The sequence below is a fragment of the Halichoeres trimaculatus genome, unplaced genomic scaffold, assembly GCF_033239565.1.
Source record: "Halichoeres trimaculatus isolate MK-OKI-2021-1 unplaced genomic scaffold, fHalTri1.1 fHalTri1_scaffold_17, whole genome shotgun sequence".
NCBI classification, from domain to species: domain Eukaryota; kingdom Metazoa; phylum Chordata; class Actinopteri; order Labriformes; family Labridae; genus Halichoeres; species Halichoeres trimaculatus.
Window position 1 is genome coordinate 22,409,177 of NW_027437195.1, and position 18,897 is coordinate 22,428,073.

Below are 18,897 nucleotides of genomic sequence, written 5' to 3' on the forward strand. Positions count from 1 at the left end.
GAGGCTTCATTTCGGCTCTTTTACTTTGTGTTTATGTCTGAAAAACTTCAGTTGAGCGATTTGTTGTGGTCGCCTCTTCTACACTACCCCTGATACGTGACGTTGTCTCATATGGAAACCGCAAATCCAAACGTCATTTAAAAAAATGTCCTACCGAGGTTAACATCGGTTACATATTACTTATTCCAATTGTAGGGCCGAATTCTTGGCATTTCTAAACGCCTTAATAGTACTCTTTAATTCGGCATACCTGTCATGCAACAATAAGCATATTTATGTACACAAATTAAACTTTTGTACAGTGAGTGACCTTTCTTTCCGGTTATTTCTGACCAACAGGGTTCTCATTGAAACTCGGTGATACATCAGCTTAACTGTCGAGATTTTGCGACATTTTTATTCTTTGTGAGAAATCATATTGTACATTGTGCCATAGCGAAAACTGTTTGTGCTTTTTGACAAAATAAGCCGACAGTCTAGTCAATAAACAAGGGAAATAACTGTGAAAATATTTGAATGGAGTCTGGTGTGCGGCTCTCCAGCACGTACCCAGGCAGGGCTTCCTGCAGCGTCAGAGAGGACAAGGAAGTCAGCACAACCAATAGGGATGCGCCTCTACTGGGAACAAAATGCGCGAGGCCAATTATGATGTTTGGTGGCGGGTTTTTTCGCGAGCTCACCTGAGATTGGACAATTTTTTAGCAGATGGCGTCATTTCCCTCGTGGCGCCGCGTTCGTATCGACCAACAGCCACACCAGAAAAGGTATGTCCTATTAAAATCGGGGAATCGCTCAGCCAATTGGAATTCCACATTCTGACTACCGCTGTCACCACGGCCAATCACAAGCCAGGAAACAGAGCTCGGGGCTCAACAGCTTGTTGTTCGTGTATCGCTTTGCTGCCGAGCGAGAGGGGAAGCAACCTCGTCCGCGTATGTAAGTATAAAATGCTCTCTTTCTGTTCGGAACCAAATTCAAACTTATAGCGGGTTTTATGAGCAGCGGGCCGGGGACTCGGGGCCGGGGAGTGGGTGTCACAGTTGGGACTGGATGTTCGCAGTGAGCCGCTGTCGAGGAGCAGGCTGTGGATTGAATGGCAGCGGCAGGCAGTCGGGTTGTTTTTGCAGTGAAGAAATGTGAAGCTGGTGCGCCTTTGTGGAAGAAACGCCACATATTAAATAAATAAATCCACAACAGTTCCTGTTTCGTCGAGTGTCACACAGTGTCGTTTGATTTGATAGAAACTTGGTTCACTCTCTAAACGGAAGCTAATGTCGCTGCTCGGAGCTGCTGTGCTGTGAATTGAACGCTTTAAATCTCCATATGATCAGAAACTGGCTTTTCAGCCGTTAGTTAGCAAACTAGCTAAATTTAGCCCCTCGGTCTGAAGAGTGAACCCCCGCTTTGGTTGTAGCTCTCCCCGCTTCAAATAGTCTCTTTTTGGACTTTGTTCGTGTTGGGACTCGGTTATGTGTTACTGGTTCTCCCCCACAGCTGCTGGTGTGAAGCAGGCGGGTTTGGGGGTGGGGGTGAAGTTAGCAAAGCTAGCAGAGCTGACATGGCGAGCTGTGATGGCGGAGTGACTCAGAGGAGCGGAGCGGGAAGGAGCTGTTCTCCTGATCCACAGCCGCTCTGTGTCCCTCACTGACCTGCTAATATTTCACGTACAGTCCGATGAATATGTGCCTCCATGGTCAGGTAAAGTGAAAGCTGTTAGCTCAGTTAAGTTAGCTGTTGGTGCCACATATTAGAGCTGATCTGGGCAGGGAGGAGGGAGGGGGGCAGAAAGAATGCCTGAGCTAACACAAGTAAGCGGCTAGCTGGCTAGCTTAGCATTATCTTAACCTGAGGACAGTTTGACACTCTGTCCCTGTCTGTCCTCTGCTCCCTTCTAAAGCTAACTCCGAGTTTCGATGTGTCTGTCTTTCAGTGATCCGGATTCCTTCGAGCTGGACTCCCTCTAACAACCGGAGAGATGAAGGTGAGTGTTTGACCTGCGACACAAACTGCTCACACATCCGGATCTAAACTGGCCTCTGATGGTTCTGCACTAGAATCTTCCTCGTAAAAAGGCTCATCTCTGGAAAGTTTATCTACATCATTGGAGTTTCAAGGAGACATTTACATGAAACAATCCAACATCAGGGCTGACATAAAAAGCCCTTTAAATGAGCAGCACATCCTACAAACAGTCCTGATCCTTGTTAAATCCTCTTGTATAACTGACATGATCGTCCTGCATTAGAGTTAACTTTTTCAAACAAGTCAACTGAATTTAGGAGAGTTGTATGTATCAGCACTAGTGAATTGATAAAACTGCTGTCAGTCGTGTCCCTGGCGGATCGGACTGTTATGTTTCTTAAGGATGAACATCACTTTAAGGCACAAACAATGATGGCAGCCTCTGGTTTTTTGAAAATAGCCCTACATCCTCTCCTTGCACTCATTCCCTTTGTTTGTGCACTCGTATGAAGGACTTGGCTGTTAGAGAGTTTACTGTCATCCTGGGAGACGCTGAGTTAAGGTCTCAAGTTTTCAAGGTACCTTATCAAAACAAAAACTATACGATCAGACAAATATGAATATACCCGAGATCTAATGAACCTACTATAGGTCTCTGACACTCCGGTTTCTGGCTATGAAGCATTTTATATTTTTATGTAGCTTGTTTACCAAAACACAGCAAATCATAATTACAAGCTTGAAAATCATTTATTTGGCAGACATCTTTGTTTTGGTCGAAGTTTGACACACACTTCACAAGCCTTCGCACACGAAAAGGTAGGAGAAACGTAGGAGTGACATCGAGCTCAGACAGACTCAGGTCTTCATACAGAGTGAACTATAAACACAGACACACGAAGCATGAAGCTTGAAGCTTTGGTGCAGACTGACGACAGGCTGTGTGGCCTTATTGATACTTGTCAGTCCTTTGAAAGAAACTGAAAAGCTGTTTCAGATTCATTCAGTTCACAGATGTGCTTGTGTTTTTGTTTTTGTGTTTCGTCTGAACTCATCAGGAGAAAAAAATCTGGATTTTAAACAAAGAACAGAAACTGTAACCCACAGTCAGAGGTTTGACATTTATTTCTCAGGTGACTCAGTGAATTGTAACACCTGAAGCTCCTACACTTTAGCAGACAGAGTTCTGGAATAAAACACTCTTTTAATGTAGCAGAGTTTTTATGTATCGAGTAATATTTTACTCACCAAACAGGAGAGAAAATGTGCACAAAGTTTACTCAGGAAACATGCAAAGGACACTGCAGAGAGATGCACGAACACTTTTGACATATTTTTAATCAGAGAAAACTGTGTATGAACTTAATAATAAGAAAGTTGAGAGAGAGGTGTGTTGGGAAACTTTGTTTTTTGAATTAAGCTACAAAAAGTCTAACTCAGGCTGACAACACACTACAACAACTGCAGATGTTAAAAAACCTGAAACTCTTCTTTTGATAACAGATTGTTATAGTGGTTCTGCCCAGGTAAAGTCACAACCTAATCTAAAACTTTTTCCATCTGAGTTAAAACCAATCTTTGGTTTAAATGTGAGACGATTTGACTAAATAGAGATGTGGAAAAAAAACAAGTGAGAAGCCGTTGCTACTTATCAAATCTTTGACGAGATCTCTCTGTGATTTTGTTTACAAGAAGAAGTTTCTGTTTCACAAATCTGAGTTGATATTTTCTGTATCAGAACACGCTGTCATGTCCTGACAGTGTGGGATTATGGGTATTTTTCAATACACAAAACAAATTAATACATGTTTAGTAAGGATAACGTTACACTCAGTTCACTCCCAGTGTCAATAATGTGCGCATGTGTTTGTTTCAGGCAGCAGACGAGCCTGCCTACCTGACAGTGGGGACAGATGTCAGTGCCAAGTATAGAGGAGCCTTCTGTGAGGCCAAGATCAAGACTGTGAAGCGCATGGTGAAGGTGAAGGTAAGAGCTGCACACACCACACTCACCTGCACACAGGAAGTGCAGGAGCAGAAGAGTGAAGGCAGAAACACTGAACAGTAGCTAACAGAGTCTGAGTTTATGTGGAGCTATGAATGGATTCACGTGTGTGTCTAATCGTTTCTACCTGTGCTCAACGGAAACACCTGGAGATCTCCTTACAAAGAAGCAACAGAGTAAGCAAAGTAAGAGTGTGACGAGCTGCGGTCACAACAGAGCTTGTGTTTTTGAACCCTGAGATGTGTCCTGGGAGATTTTTGGGCACAAACCAGACCACTGTTAGTGTTTGTAGCACTGATCAGCAGGTGAAGCGCAGGATGCACATTCATATTTGAAAGCTGTGCATGAGATGCCCCAACAGCGCCTCACAGGAATGTTTACAGTGAAATAAGCTGCACATTATTGAAACCTTCGAAGCTGATGTAAAGTGGTCACAGTTTTTTGAAACTAACAAATAGTGAGAGCCTCTGACAAGGGTCATGTGACTAATCAGCTGATGAAGGACATACACTTTCTCACATGTAACACTCATACAGCCTCCTTTTGACTTGACTACACTTTTGACTTGTACTACAAGCTGATTGGGTGGCCACAAAGCAGCTGATGGAAACAAACTGGAGTTAAAGTTCAACCAGTTGGCGTGCAGCTGATCAGTACACCACTCAAGTTTGTGATGTTAGGTCAGGACCTATCCGAAGCTTTTATAAGTAAATGTGACATCACAGAAGCCCTACTTTCTAACTGGTCGTCTTTGAGACACGGCTGCAGCAAAAAAACCTAGCAGCTGACTGTAAGCAGATTGAGTGAGATGTTTCACCTGATGTACTTTCTCCAGGTAGCCTCTTTAGAGTTAAAGTGTCTGCACAGTGACACGTTCTACATGGGAACAACGCTTTTTGCTCTGCTTATCATTCTCATTCATCTCCTGTGAAGCAGTATGAACAGTTAAGATGGAGTCTCTTCTCTGTGTCTGCAGGTGACTCTGAAAGGTGAGAGCACATCCCAGGTGGTTCAGGATGACCAGGTCAAAGGCGCTCTAAGGGTAAGATGATGGTGATGGTACTGTCACTATTGTAACTGGTAACGCCTCTGGATTGCATGTATTAACATAGAACCTTTGCTCCTTCTCAGGTTGGCTCCACCGTGGAGGTAAAGACCAACGAGGGTGTGTCCAGCGAGGCCACCATTAGTAAACTGACAGATGCCAGCCTCTATACAGTGGGTGAGTCTGATTCTGCCCTCTGGTTGGTCAACACAGACAAGGCTTTCTCCTGATGTCACAAAGTTTTTACTTTTCACTAACTTTAGATTAGAAATCCCCAAACACAAAGTCACATGTTCCTCATGATGTCAGCTTGATTTTTACAGTCCTGATTCACCGATAAAGCTCTGAGGGCCGTTCAGTCACACACATGCTCCTTAAATCAGATAACAGCATCACGCAGCCTTTAACACAGCGGATCTCAGACGCACACACACTCACACACAGCTATGAGTTCAGAGCAGAGAGGAGGAGAAAACAGCCTCTCCGTAAAAACACATATGTAGGACACACACGTTCCAAAGTATGAGCAGAGCAGAAATATGTGAACGTTTGATCAGCTGAGGTTAGTTTTGATAGTTGTTAGGTGAGAACTAGAAAAGTCTGAACCAGACTGTAAGATTTGTAATCTGTTTCACTTAAGAAGTGTTTTTAACTAATCAGACCTAATGTACAGACGAACTGAGCGGTAAACAGACTGCCAGGTATCATGCGTGACAAGATTGAGACTTGTTTGGACGGAGTGATGATGCTGAGAAAAGGTTTCGCTCAATGAGCTGATGATGTCATATGATGTCACATTTTCTCTTGGCTGTCTGACCACCTGGACAGGAATTCAAATGAGAAAAGAAAGAATGGGAACAGACGAGGTCCTGTTTTACTGTTTCCTGGAGCACGGACTACAAGTTGAACCTTCTGTGTTTGTGTGTTTCAGTGTTTGATGATGGAGACGAGAAGACGCTCCGTCGTACGTCCCTGTGTCTAAAGGGAGAAAGACATTTTGCAGAGAGTGAGGTGAGCATCACCTGGGCACATTGAACTTTCTAATTAGTTAAGAAACTAGATTTTACAGTTTCACTTCTGCCCTTTTCTTCCTCTCAGACGTTGGACCAGCTGCCGCTGACCAACCCTGAGCATTTTGGCACTCCGGTAATCGGCAAGAAGACAAACCGAGGAGGGCGGCGTTCATCCCAGGCTGTGTGAGTTTTGCTCTTTATGTCAAAATGAAACAAATATGTGACGGTCATGGATCTTTAGAAGTGTTTCAACCCATGAACTCTCTTAGCTGTTTTCATACATCAAACAGATGCATCACTGACATCTCTTTAGGCGTTAAACTGGTTTTCATTCAGGGCTATAAAAAGATGAACTCTTTGCAGTCCCTTGGGACATTTCAGACTGCAGCAGCAGGACTACACTCCCTGTCTTTACATTTTCCCTTTTATTCCCGGGCCAACAAACAAGTTTGTTTTTTTTTTACTGTAGAAAGCAGTTCTGACTACCTGTCTGTCTCTTTTTCTCAGGGCTGATGAAGAAAACGAGTCTTCGTCCAGTGAGGATGAGGAGGAGGACAGGAGGAGGCTGAATGATGAGCTTTTGGGGAAAGTCTCCAGTATTGAAAACGAAGATGAACCAGACAGCTGGTTCCTGGCTCTGGTAAACACACACTCTCACACACACCTGGGATCTGAGTGGCTGTGGGCTGTGATGTCACTCAAGTATAATCTCCTTCTCAGGTGGTGTCTCCAAGCTGTAATGACGAGCAGGTGGTGAAGAAGGATCAGTGTCTGGTCCGATCCTTTGGAGACTCCAAGTTGTAAGTTGTTTGTTTGTTTGTTTTTTGTTTTCTAAGTATTGGTCTGAGAAAGACCAGCTATTGAATCTTCCTTCTTCCTGTTTTCTGTTTTCCTGCAGCTACACAGTAGCAAGGAGACATGTCCATGCCATCACCTCTGCCAGCATCACCAGGGCTGATTACTCCAACAGAAAAGGTGAGGCACTGCAACTCCCACAATCCACTGGGACCTCAATTCATCTTTTCCTGTGTTCAAACTATTAATCCGCCTGATCTTTTCCTCCCTCCTCTCTGCTTCCCTCCCTTTTGTCTTCCCCTCTTTTCTCCCCTTCTTTCCTCTCTGCTCCTCCTCCTCCTCCTCCTCCTCCTCCTCCCTCTATTCCAGGCTATGAAGCAGCCCAGATGTTCCTGAGGACCAGGGAGGTTCCAGAAGTCTGGAAGATGGACATGAGTCAGATCCTCGACTCCTCCTCCAGTGATGACGAGGAGGATGAAGAGGAGAAAGAGAGCGATGAAGACGATGAGGATGAAGAGGAGAAGAAAAAGAAGAAACACATAAAGGAAGAGGTGAGCGTGTCGGATGTGTTAGTGGCTACGTTCACATGCAGTCAGTAACCCTTTCATATTCGGAATATTGGCAATAGGGATGTCCCGATATTACATTTTCACTTCCGATATGATACAGATACTGCAGCATTGAGTATTGGCCGATACAGATATTAATCCGATACGATATCAGCATTAAACATGCATACTTTAATTACTTATTTTGTAGTATGTCTGTCATGTTAGAAAAGGCTTGATAAAGTGATATTATTCAAACAAAGAAAAGTAGTCAGCAACAGTAGGTATGAGGAAAAACTGACCCATTTGTTATCAACCAATGGGTAACAGAAACTGCTCATATCGGAGTGCTTATATCGCAGATTTTAGATGCATTCCAATACGATACCGATATTTGTTTTTTTGCTGATATCAGACCGATATCCGATATCAATATCGGACCGGGACACCTCTAATTGGCATTAACCCCAGTTGTGCATGTTCATGGAAACACCAATAACCCTTTTAAAAAAACAGAATATGCTCATATTCTAGTTTTTAAAAACCTGAAAATCAACCCTGGTTTGCTCCTTTTCTAACCCAAATATTTGGTCTTATACACACCTAAAGAGATAGCCCCATTAAAAGGAGCATTAACTTGTGTTCTGCACATGTTCTGTTTGCAAGGAATCTTGGTCTTTTGATTACAGGAAGTCCGTAGAGCTGCTGTTGCTATGAATACAGTAATAAGAGGCAGAAATGACACGTGTTGTGTCATGATGTTATCCATGTGTTGAGATGTTGTCCATGCATTGCTGTTTTGATTGGGATTCCATGTAAAAAGAAACAACCCTGTTTGCTCACACATGTAAAGAGGTTGTTCCGAATGTTTCAAAAACTGGAATACTGGCCTCAGCCTGAATATTGACTGCATGTAAACGCAGAACTGGTGTGTTTCCTGAGGGTTAACATGTGTGTCTCTGTGTGTCAGCCTGAAGAGGAGCTGGATCCCGAGGAGAGAGATCACTTCCTGCAGCAGCTCTACAAATTCATGGAGGACAGAGGTAAGACTCCAGTCACGCACTGTGTTAGACCACAACATCTTATTTATCATGAATGATCTAAAAGTGACCTTATTTGGACAAGAGAGTGGAGCTAAAGATGAACAAGGAGGTAGGGCCACTTGTGTTTAAACAATGAGACTAATAAATCCAGACATAGCTAGCTGCTAATCAGTGCTAACTTATAAGATACTCTTTCACTTGTCCCAAAATGGGGAAATTTACAGAGTGACAGCAGCACACAAAAAGTGCTCAGTGAAAAACATTGCAGTAAGAATATATGAAAAAGAATAATAAAGGATGAATAAAAAACTTCTTCTGAAAGGGGTCGAATGTGATTTACATCAGTAACAACAGCTTGGCCATTATTCTGTTGTCAGCCTCCACCTCCATAGGGTTTGGTACTGAGGTGGTCTTCTTCACTAGTATGTGCACTCCTTTGTCTTGTCCACCACTGGAGAGATCCCTTTCATGTGTTGTTTTTATCCCGTGTTAGCTCCATTACCCATGTCTCTGTGAATAGCATGATGCTACTCTGCCAGTATTCTGTCTGGTGCTGGGTTAGCACCTCTAGCTCATCCATCTATTTGGGGATAGATCTTACACCATAACGATGGATTGAAGGACAGGTGAATGCCATCTCTTCTTGGCTTGTCCCGCATGCCAGCACGTCATTATCACCTCCTACCTCTCAGCTTGCGTGGAACATCAGGCCTAGGACCGGTTAGCATCGACAAGCAACAGGCTGCTAAAAGCTGATCTCACTTGTAAACGATGAAAGCATGGTTACGTGTAGGATCCCTGGACCAACACAGGAACAAAAATGGTAAAAACCACAGCAAACACATCCAGTTTGGTGTCCAGGACCAACAAATGAGCCATAAAAAGTAATGACAGGCTCCAAATGCAGAGATGACTAAAAAAGAATAAACAGGAATGAAAGAAACAACCAATGACATAAAAATATGATTATTCATTAATTTTATTTAAAAATATGAATTATTTAATTGGATGATGAAACTGACCTCAAAAACTGGGTATTAATCCTCTGTTATATTAATGTTAAGATGGTTGTGTTTAGTATTTTTTTCTTCAAACCCAAATCAAACACTTTCTTAATCCCAGCTTTATGACCTGTTTCAGATCGATCCTCAGTGACTGTTTTCAGCTCCTGTTTTCTCTCTCATTAAACTCTTTTGCGTTTGTGAGGCCGCTGCTGTTAGACTCCAGTCATTGAGTGATATTCCATATGGGGCGTGCCTGACAGTGAAAAGACTTCTGCAAAGCTGGCTCTAGTGTTTCCTCGATCGTCACTTCTCCCATCAGTCTCCTCTCTCCTCCGAGTACAATTATCATTTTGGAACATCCTTCAATATGGCGACTCAGAAAATACTTCCAGTGCCTCAAGGAGAGAGGAGACTGCAGTTTATCAAGACACAACCAGGGACTGGATTACTTTCAATGACACCTAGTGGAGAGCTAGCAGCTCCCAACTCTGGGTCACAGAGGCCACACCCCATTTCTCCCATACTCTAATCCTTGGAGCTGTGGAGTTGGGAACTGTTGAACTGTTGACTTACTGCTTGAGATGGACTCTAGGGGACACTCAGGGAACCACCCTTTTTCGCTCTAAATGTAAAGACCCATCAGGCACAGTATGGCCTCTTGTGGCCTTCCAAAGGCTAAAACCTTGAAATCCCAAACTCCACTGACAGTTACCAGCAAAGTGGGTCAGGATCATGTTTCAATGTGGACTCACTGGTTTGTTTATGGAGCTCTATGTGGCTCAGGTTTGATGTGGTTTCTGGTTAGTAGACCCATAAACAGGTTCCTCCAGTCCTGCCCTGTTGCCCCGGCACTAAAATCAGTGAGTACTGACATGTTCAGGCAGAGTCAGGTCTACTGTTTACATGAAGAGCGGCAAGAGTTCAAACTACTACTGTCATACATTCACTTTTTATCAGTTCCTCACTGTAACTTTTCACCTTTACCTGAGACTGTTCAGTGAGTCACACCAGAGAGATCCTCATTGATGGGTTAGAGAGGAAACAGTTAACCTGACTGATCACCCAACTGTTGACCTGAGAATACTCAGTGAGTTCAAGGGGAAACAGCTGTTTACCTGTCTGTGCGTTTGCATGTCTGTCCCTCAGGTACCTCCATTAACAAGCCTCCTGTGCTGGGTTACAAAGACCTGAACCTCTTCAAACTCTTCAGGCTGGTCTATCAGCAGGGAGGCTGCCACAAGGTGAGCACTGTGTACCAGAGTATAGTCTTAAACACCTGTACCTAAGCTGTAGTTTTTTTACCTGTTGAGTGCAGTGAGGTCTGAGCATGTTCTGTGTTTAGATTGAGTCTGGGACGGTGTGGAAGCAGATCTACATCGACCTGGGGATCCCGGTCCTGAACTCTGCTGCATCCTACAACGTGAAGACTGCGTACAAGAAGTAAGAACACACCCCTTACCTGAGATTGAAAGATTTATGGGTCAACATTCAAAAGTGTCAGAGTATTGAAAGGTGTGATGATGCTGAGAAAGGTTTCGCATGCTAGACTGAAGTCCTGTGATGTCACTTTCTCTTGGCTGTCTGACCAGAGCCTGAAGATTAAAACATGTCCATGTTGAGAGTAAAACAGTTTAAGATGGTTCAGATCGCTCTCTGCTTGAAGAAAGTGATGCATGACTCAGTTTTCCATCAGCCCTTGGTTTGATGACATTGTGTCTTGTGTCTGCAGGTATCTGTACGGGTTCGAGGAGTACTGCCGCTCTGCCTGCATCACCTTCAGGACCATTCACCACAACAATCCCCGCCCATCCACCACACCAGCCAATCTGAGGCTGGCTGAGTTCAAAGAATCCTCTGTACCAGCTGTGAAGGCGGAGCCTGTGGATGACAAGATGGAGGAGGCGGAGTCAGAGAGTGAGAGCGAGAAAGAGGAGGTGAAGGAGCGGCAGACTTCTCCGAGGGGGAGGAGGAGGTGTGTGGGCAGCCAGATGAAGCCAGAGAGAGAGTCTCCCCCAGGACCAGAGAGGAGAGGAGATAACATGGAGGAGCAGAGAGAGACAATGAGACGCAGCCACAGGAGAATGGAGGACTCAGAGAGAGGCTCTGAAGAAGAGGATGAGGACGATGACGAAGAAGAAGAGGAGGAGGAGTTGGAGAGGAGAAGAGTTGACAGGTGAGAATGAATCAGTGCTTTGTGTGTGTTGTGAAGGATGAAACCTGAGAGACTAAACTCTAAAGATACAACTGTGTTTGTATGTGTGTGTTTCAGGAGTGAGGGGGAGGAGGATGAGGACTCTCTGGCCGGGACGAAGGTGAGGGTGAAGTACGGCAGAGGTAAAACTCAGAAGATCTACGAGGCTCACATAAAGAAGACAGATGTGGATAATGGAGAGCAGTTCTTCCTGGTTCATTACTACGGCTGGAACGTCAGGTGAGTGTGTGAGCAGACTGAGGACTTAAAATGTGCTGGAGACAGAGCCTGTCATGACCCAGGTGTGTCCAATCCACAGGTACGACGAGTGGGTGAAGGCTGACCGGATCATCTGGCCCGTGGAGAAAGGGACAAAGAAGAGACATAGGAAGAAAGTGAAGGTGAGCTCATGTGGTCATGTGACTGGCTGGAGGAGAGGCGTGATGATGCTGAGAAAGGTTTCGCATGCTGGACTGAAGTCCTGTGATGTCACTTCCTCTTGGCTGTCTGACCAGCTCTATGTTTAGATCTAACGGCTTAAATACACTGGATGCGTCTGCAGTGAGTCTCCTTTCCGTTACTGTAAATGGATCAAACGGCTGGTCTGTCCAGTTGCAGGTAATATGCAGCCATCCTATTTTTGATGGAAACAGCTGTGATGCATAAATTCAGCATTGGAAAGATCAAGTGGGACAGGAGGCAATGACTGGAAACTACTTAAAAACACCCAGTCACTTTCAAAATGAAACGGATCATGTTAAAACCAGTTCGTACTTGGCTCGACTACGATGACTAACGGATATAATGAGCAGAGCTAGACCAGGGGTCAACAGGTTTGAGGTTTTACAGCCCAACATAAATAAAGAGCAACTTATCAATGGAGTGGGAAGCACGGGAACTCCTCAGTCTTGTGACTTCAGCTGTCGGTCAGTCACGCTGCTTATTGGACTGAACACGCAGCCGGTGTAAGTTAACAATCGAGTCATGACGCAATGCAACACAGTCGCACTGCAGACATATCTGGTGTATTTCAGGTGTAAGACCGATAAGACTGTGATAATCTGCTCCTAACTGTTCCCCCTGTCCCAAACAGAACAAAGAGAAGGAGGAGTCAGAGAAGGAGCGAGACGAGGAGAGGACGCCAGCATTCCCAATGAAGCCCACTGGAGCAAAGAGAGGTCGTCCTTCGATACGGACCACGCCCACCGGCCCAGCAGGACGCAGCATCTCCAAAACACCCAGCAGTGAGGGATGCTCCAACGGCAGGAGCAGGACAGAGACTTCCTCCAACATGTCCAACGGAGACAGTAAGATACACTGAGCATGCTCAGGACAAAAGCAGGTATCATTGCATTTCTCTGGTTTTAATAAACTTCTCCCTCTGCAGACACTCCACGCAGGAGGACCAGGAGGACGTCAGGGATGTACGACTCAGACAGAGCGTCCAACGGTGAGAACAGTTCCACTTCCTGTTTCCAGTTAGTGACAAGTTCAATTTTTAACCTGCTGTCTTATTCTGCAGAGGAATCTGGGAACTCGTCAGAGGACAGCGAATCAGAAGACCCGCCTGATAAGAAGCCCTCTCCATGGCGAGGGAGAGTTGAAGCCCCTCCCAGCCAGAAGGAGAAGGAGGAACAGGAAGAAGAGGAAGAGGAGGAGGAAGAAGAAGAAGAAGAAGAAGAGGAGAGGAGTGAGGTGTCTAACACTCCTAGTGAAAACACAACTACCATGGCAACAGCAGCTCAGCTCCCTGTTGTTCCTGTATCACTATGTCCCAGCATGCCTCAAGAGAAGGCTGACAAACCCCTGAGCCAATCAGAGGAGAAGGAGACAGAGCTGGGGGAGGTGCCCACAGAGGACGCCGTCAAGTTTCCCGTCCACCTGGACAAAGAGGACAAGATGTCTCCGCTTCAGGAGGGAGTCACAAGAACTCCGTCCCTCCACGAAAGGAACAAGATGTCACCTGGACAGGAAGTACTTACCAAGACACCCCCCAGCAGGGCGTCCCCCCTCCTCCCTGACAGGACCAACAAGATGTCCCCTCCAGCTGCTGCTGCAGACAAACACAAGCTGTCTCCAGAGAAACTGCAGGTCCCGTCTCCTCAGTCTGCTCCTGCAGAGGAGGAGGACAGCAGCAGATCCACGCCCTTGTCTCCCTCCAGAGGCAAAGGTCGCAGGGTCAACCTCAGAGAGACAGGCTCTGAAACTCCGCCCAGAACGCCCCTCTGCACTCCAAGCTCTGCCCCAGCCTCCAGCCCCTCCCATGTAGCCGTGATGTCTTCACCTCCTCGAGGTGTCCTAAAAAGACAGGATGAGCCAATGGTGGTCCTCCACTGTCTCCCCACCCAGCGTCTTCCCCCTGAGACCCCCACTGCCGACTCCGACACTGACTCTGCCTCTGAAGAGGAGCAGGAGGAGGTGGGGGCATTAGCTGAAGAGAGAGGCAGCTCAGCTAAACGCAAAGCCGCAGAGCAGCGGGCAGCAGAGAAGAAGCTCCGCCCTGACAGGAAGCAGGAGGAAGCCGCCTCCCCCAGAACGCCCCCTGCACCATCCAAAATAGCTGCCAGCACTTCACCCAAAACACTCCCATCCCCTCTGCGCAGGGGGGAGGCAGAGAGGAGGAGTGAGGGGCCCGTGAAGGCAGAGGAGGGGCCTCACCCAGCTGAGGAGACTCCCAAGGAGGCGTTAGGGGAGAGACTGACAGGTGGTGCTACCAAGGAGCCCGAAGTGCATGCTGGGACACCTGCTCCTTCTGTGGAGGCCCTGTGCCCTAACCCCTCTGAGGAGCTGGAGCCACAGATTGGCCCGGAAGCGCTGGTCTGCCACGAAGTAGACCTGGATGATCCTGATGAGAAGGAGAAGCCCTCTCCTCCCCCAGAGCACCTCCTTTTGATGATGAGGGAGGCGCAACATGGTCCCCCTCTTCACCACACCTCCCACTCCTCGCACCTCCCCCAGGCTCAGGTCAGAATCTTTGCATCTGCTGCCCCTCCCAGCTCTGCGTCTTGCACCGAGGAGCTCCAAGCAGTGAGGAGTGCCGCAGAAGAGGAGAGAGGAGCATCCAGGAGGGAGCAGGAGGGAGACTCCAGCCCCGGGTTTGACGGCAGTGCTTCCTCATCATCCACCTCCACCTCTCTGCTGTCTCTGCAGGACTCCAAGGACCGAGGTGAGACCGCATCACTTGTTCACCTGCTTACTTTAGTTCCTCATTTTGGATGCGACCCTCTGATTGGTCAGCTCTGTGTACTCTGAGTAACCTGTGACCTTTAACCCCTCAGGCCAAAAGAGAGTGATGGACTGCAACTCCAGTCCAACGGCTAAGAAACACAAACGCAACCAGAAACGGCCGCACACCCCGGGGAAGGCCGACAAAAACGGAGCAGGTGAGCTGATGTTGATGATGATGTCACAAGTGTGGGCAGTCCAATTCATGCTTAGCTTCACACACAGACACACCTGACAGTACTCAACACTCTGAGATGATGTCACAGACAGCAGAGTGTTTTTAAATGTTTTTTTTTTCTGCCAGTCATTTTTGGGGCCCGTATGACCTTGGTTGCCGTGGAAACTCAGATGCGTGTCTCTGCAGCTGAATGCTTGGCGCTGCAACAGAGAACAAAATGTACAAACAGACTCCGAGTGGAACTTTCAGCTGTTGGTATGAGGCAAACAGAGCAACACATTAACCCTCTGCTCCCCCCTGCAGGTCACAGCAGTGACAGCGGGGATGAGTCTCGGGTCACATCTCTGTCTCACAAGTCCCATAAGTCTCGCTGTCCCGGCCTGTCGTCTCCATCCTCTAAAGACAAACACAACTTCTCTCCTCAGAGGACGTACAAGTGGACCTTTCAGCTCGGTACGCACTAAGGATTCACTCTCTGATCTATTCTAGTGTCTGTCAGAGACAAAGATTCTAACACACTTTGTATCTTTCTTCTTATCTCTCCCCCTGTCTCTCGTTATTTCTCTCCTTTTTTCAGACGAGCTGGACTCCATGTCAAGCACAGAGAGGATATCCTTCCTGCAGGATAAGCTGCAGGAGATCAGGAAGTACTACATGACCCTGAAGTCTGAGGTGGCGTCCATCGATAGGCGCAGGAAGAGACTAAAAAAGAAGGAGAGAGAAGGTAGGAGGTATTTTGACATAGCCTCGGGATATCGTTTTGATGCATACAATTGAACCAGAATGGCAACACTCAATATGTGTATTGATATTTATTATGATTATTCATATTAATTATGTATACGTTTTGATGTATAGACACATTGGACCTAAATTTGTCTGAAAAAAAATCAAGAGTAGGAAAAAGTCTTATTTATTTTTCAATGTCGAAACCACAAACGTGCAATGATTCATTGTTATAATTTGGAATGCAAATTTAAATAGTAAATTTTAAATGCTAATGTACAAATTTAGCAAACAATGACGTTAACTATTTGCATTAAAACAGGAAATTCCCAGGCATCTTTGTACAACTGTTTACAAAACCATCAGGTGTCAAAAAGATGAAATAATAATTATCACGATTAATTATTATTGACTTGTTAAAGTGTCTGCTGAGTTTTTGTAACTATTTCAGTCAGTCATTATCCAGTAAAATAACTCAGGAAAGTTAAATAAAAGAGAAGATACGTATGTCACCACTGAAAGACTTCGCTTTATATGACGTAGGGCTGCAACTAATGATTACTAATCACTATTATTTTGTGTTTCAACCTAATTTGGCCTTTAAAATTCAACCTGTGTGTTGCATTTTCACTGCATTTACTTAGAGTTAGGTTCTCTCCTCTGATTGGTCAGCCCTGTGTCATGTTTGTCTTTATTTCATTCATGATGACATAAAAATATAAGTTCAATACAAAAAAAACAACAAAATAAATCTCAAAATGAATGAAAGCAGGTAACAAGAAAATTAAGTTGTTGTTTGCAGTGTTGGCAAGACCGCTTATTAGAGACTTTGGGCTTATTTTCTCATATGTATTTGCTTATTGGGGCTTTCTGTGCTCTCTGTATGATCCCGCCGGACTCTGTCCCAGCTCTTCATGACAAAGCATTAAGTTTTGTTTCTCTACATGGGCTACTTCTACCACGCCCATGCGCACTCCGCCCCTCCTCCTCCCCGCAGAGTGTTACTAGTGCAGTGCAAGCTTGAGAATGAGAGCTCTGTCGTCCTCTCTTTAAAAAAGTTAGGGGAGTTTTGATACTAGTTTGTGACTCAGATCCTGAAAAAAACTGACAGAGAGTTAAGGAGAATCTCTGAATCACGTTATCAGACCTTAAACACAGGGAGCTGTCAGGCTGTCCAAAGTAAAGATGCAGAGCCTCTGTCAGCGCACAGAGATTTTTCCTCATTATTATTCCTCATGTATGAACTTGGTGATCTTTTCACATAAAAGTATCTGTTAAGAGCTCCTTGCTCTGTCATTGTTACTGACTTTCTGTTTTGTTCCTTCCCCTTTAGTGTCCAACACGACTGCCTCCACCTCGTCCGGCTCCTCGGACACTGGGATGAGTCCGTCCTCAGCCTCACCCACTCAGAACACCGTGGCTGTGGAGTGCAGGTGATGACACGCCCACCCAAGGCCCCAACCACTCCCACACATAACCTCCTGCTCAGCCCCCGCCCTCGTCTTGCCACAGACTCCGCCCACTCTGCCAGCTCTGAGGCCATGTTGGCAAAACCTTCCTCCAGGTCAGAGACTGAACCGACTGACGCAGGGGCTGATGGGAGGGGCACAAGCCCTGCCCCCTCAGCTACGGACTGACTTCCTGTTTGAGGAGAGTGAGAATCAGCTGTCTGTTCATCGCCACAGAGAACGTCTTTGTTTCCTTCCTTCCTTCCTCCAGGACGTCTCATTTCAAAATAATGTGACCAGAAGTCAGAGGTCACAGGTCAGTGAATTTCCTTTGAGGTCAAACAGGACGCAGATTCTCGAAGCAGCACAGCTCGTTATGCAACGTCTTCTTTATTTCATCATTCAGTCACTTTTTTACTAAAATATAAACGACTTCCTGCTGTGAACCTTTTGGGCCTTTTTATACCAAACAGAGCTTTTATTTTGGTAAAAACACAGAAAAAAAAATCAAAAAGTTAGTGATATCACAGCAGGAGAGCCAATCAGAGATCTGTCCAGATACACGTTTTTGTTTTTTATAAAATAATTAAATTGAAGTTTATTTATTCAGTCAGCCAACACAGACTGTGTGTTTGTGTGTGTGATTGTGTGTGTGTGTGTGTGTGATTGTGTGTGTGTGTGTGTGTGTGTGTGTGTGTGTGTGTATGTGTATCATATCTGTCAGAAAACAAAGAAGGTCAAGGAGAAAAAATGTTAACTCCTGTGAGTCAAAGAAAATGGATGTTTTAAAAATGTCAGTTTTAAGCTATGGGAGCCCTGAATGGACATCCAGCCACACCAGATAGACGTAGCTTCAGCTGTTTGCACCAAGTGTGGTTTTGTACAGGTGTCTGATCCCATTTCAGGTCAACTACAGGATACAGAGAGTGTCAAGAATCGGAGTTCAGTCTGAAAGTTTCGTTCTGGTTTAATTTCAATAAGTTTAATGAACGTTGAATGAGTTTGGTCTCATTGTGACTCAGGTAAACTCCATGATGATTTAAAGTGAAATCCCTTCACTGAATGATGAGTTCATCTCATCAAGCATTAACGTCCTGAATGATATTTGTGTTCGGTGATGATGTCATAGTCCTGGTTTAAAGTACGGACTCACAGATTTAATCCTTGGTTATTAAATAGCTCTCTGTCTTCACATGACTCCATGATTTTCTTCTTCTCTGACGGATTTGATTGTTTGTACCTTAACCTTCCCCTGGAGGACCTCTGCTGCACTACTTCCTGTTCTTTCTTCCTCTGTGTTTTTGCTCTCTGTGGCTGCGGTGACAGACGGCTGGTTTGTGCTCCTGAACGTGTCTTTGTTTGTACATAAAGCTCTGAGTAAAGAAAATAAACACACCGTGTATTTGAGCAGAAGGTTTTACACGCCTGTAAAGAATGATTTCTAATATTTTTTAAGAGAAGACTCTTTGTACTGTTGTATTATCAACTCCTCCTCCTCTTGCTTTTTTTCTATGTGCTGTTTTGCTAGCGGCGGTTTGAGAGCAACGACTGTAAATACATACACACAGACACAAACACACACTTCCTGACAGCAGACACACACAGGAGTGTGTGAGGCTGACAGAGCTCTCTGTTTCTAATAAAGTTTTTAAATCGTCTCCTCCTCCTGTCCTCTCACTGGTCCTCAAAAGCCCTCCTCAGTTCTCTGTAGCCT

General features: G+C 45.4%; 1 protein-coding gene and 3 non-coding genes across 6 annotated transcripts; all 4 read left to right on the forward strand.

Moving 5' to 3' along the window:
- Positions 1-785: 785 nt before the first annotated feature.
- arid4a (AT-rich interactive domain 4A) lies at positions 786-18,818 on the forward strand. Of its 3 annotated transcripts, none has more exons than XM_074691819.1 (24): positions 786-936; positions 1,931-1,981; positions 3,839-3,949; positions 4,944-5,009; positions 5,099-5,189; positions 5,944-6,023; positions 6,111-6,208; positions 6,533-6,665; positions 6,746-6,825; positions 6,924-7,000; positions 7,190-7,371; positions 8,339-8,411; positions 10,562-10,656; positions 10,758-10,855; positions 11,145-11,588; positions 11,685-11,846; positions 11,926-12,007; positions 12,700-12,913; positions 12,994-13,056; positions 13,129-14,772; positions 14,885-14,989; positions 15,313-15,462; positions 15,587-15,733; positions 17,069-18,818. In XM_074691819.1, the coding sequence occupies exons 2-24, from the start codon at positions 1,976-1,978 to the stop codon at positions 17,170-17,172; spliced, it is 4,305 nt and encodes a 1,434-aa protein (XP_074547920.1). In that variant the 5' UTR covers positions 786-936; positions 1,931-1,975; the 3' UTR covers positions 17,173-18,818. The 3 variants fall into 3 exon arrangements, with proteins under 3 accessions (XP_074547920.1, XP_074547922.1, XP_074547921.1); XM_074691821.1 differs by lacking the exon at positions 786-936 and adding an exon at positions 992-1,145; XM_074691820.1 differs by lacking the exon at positions 786-936 and adding an exon at positions 1,560-1,698.
- LOC141807117 (small nucleolar RNA SNORD53/SNORD92) lies at positions 5,747-5,832 on the forward strand. Its single transcript, XR_012599817.1, has one exon. It is a non-coding gene; the product is annotated as a small nucleolar RNA SNORD53/SNORD92 (small nucleolar RNA).
- LOC141807113 (small nucleolar RNA SNORD53/SNORD92) lies at positions 10,925-11,004 on the forward strand. Its single transcript, XR_012599814.1, has one exon. It is a non-coding gene; the product is annotated as a small nucleolar RNA SNORD53/SNORD92 (small nucleolar RNA).
- Positions 12,042-12,121, forward strand: LOC141807115 (small nucleolar RNA SNORD53/SNORD92). Its single transcript, XR_012599816.1, has one exon. It is a non-coding gene; the product is annotated as a small nucleolar RNA SNORD53/SNORD92 (small nucleolar RNA).
- Positions 18,819-18,897: the final 79 nt, after the last annotated feature.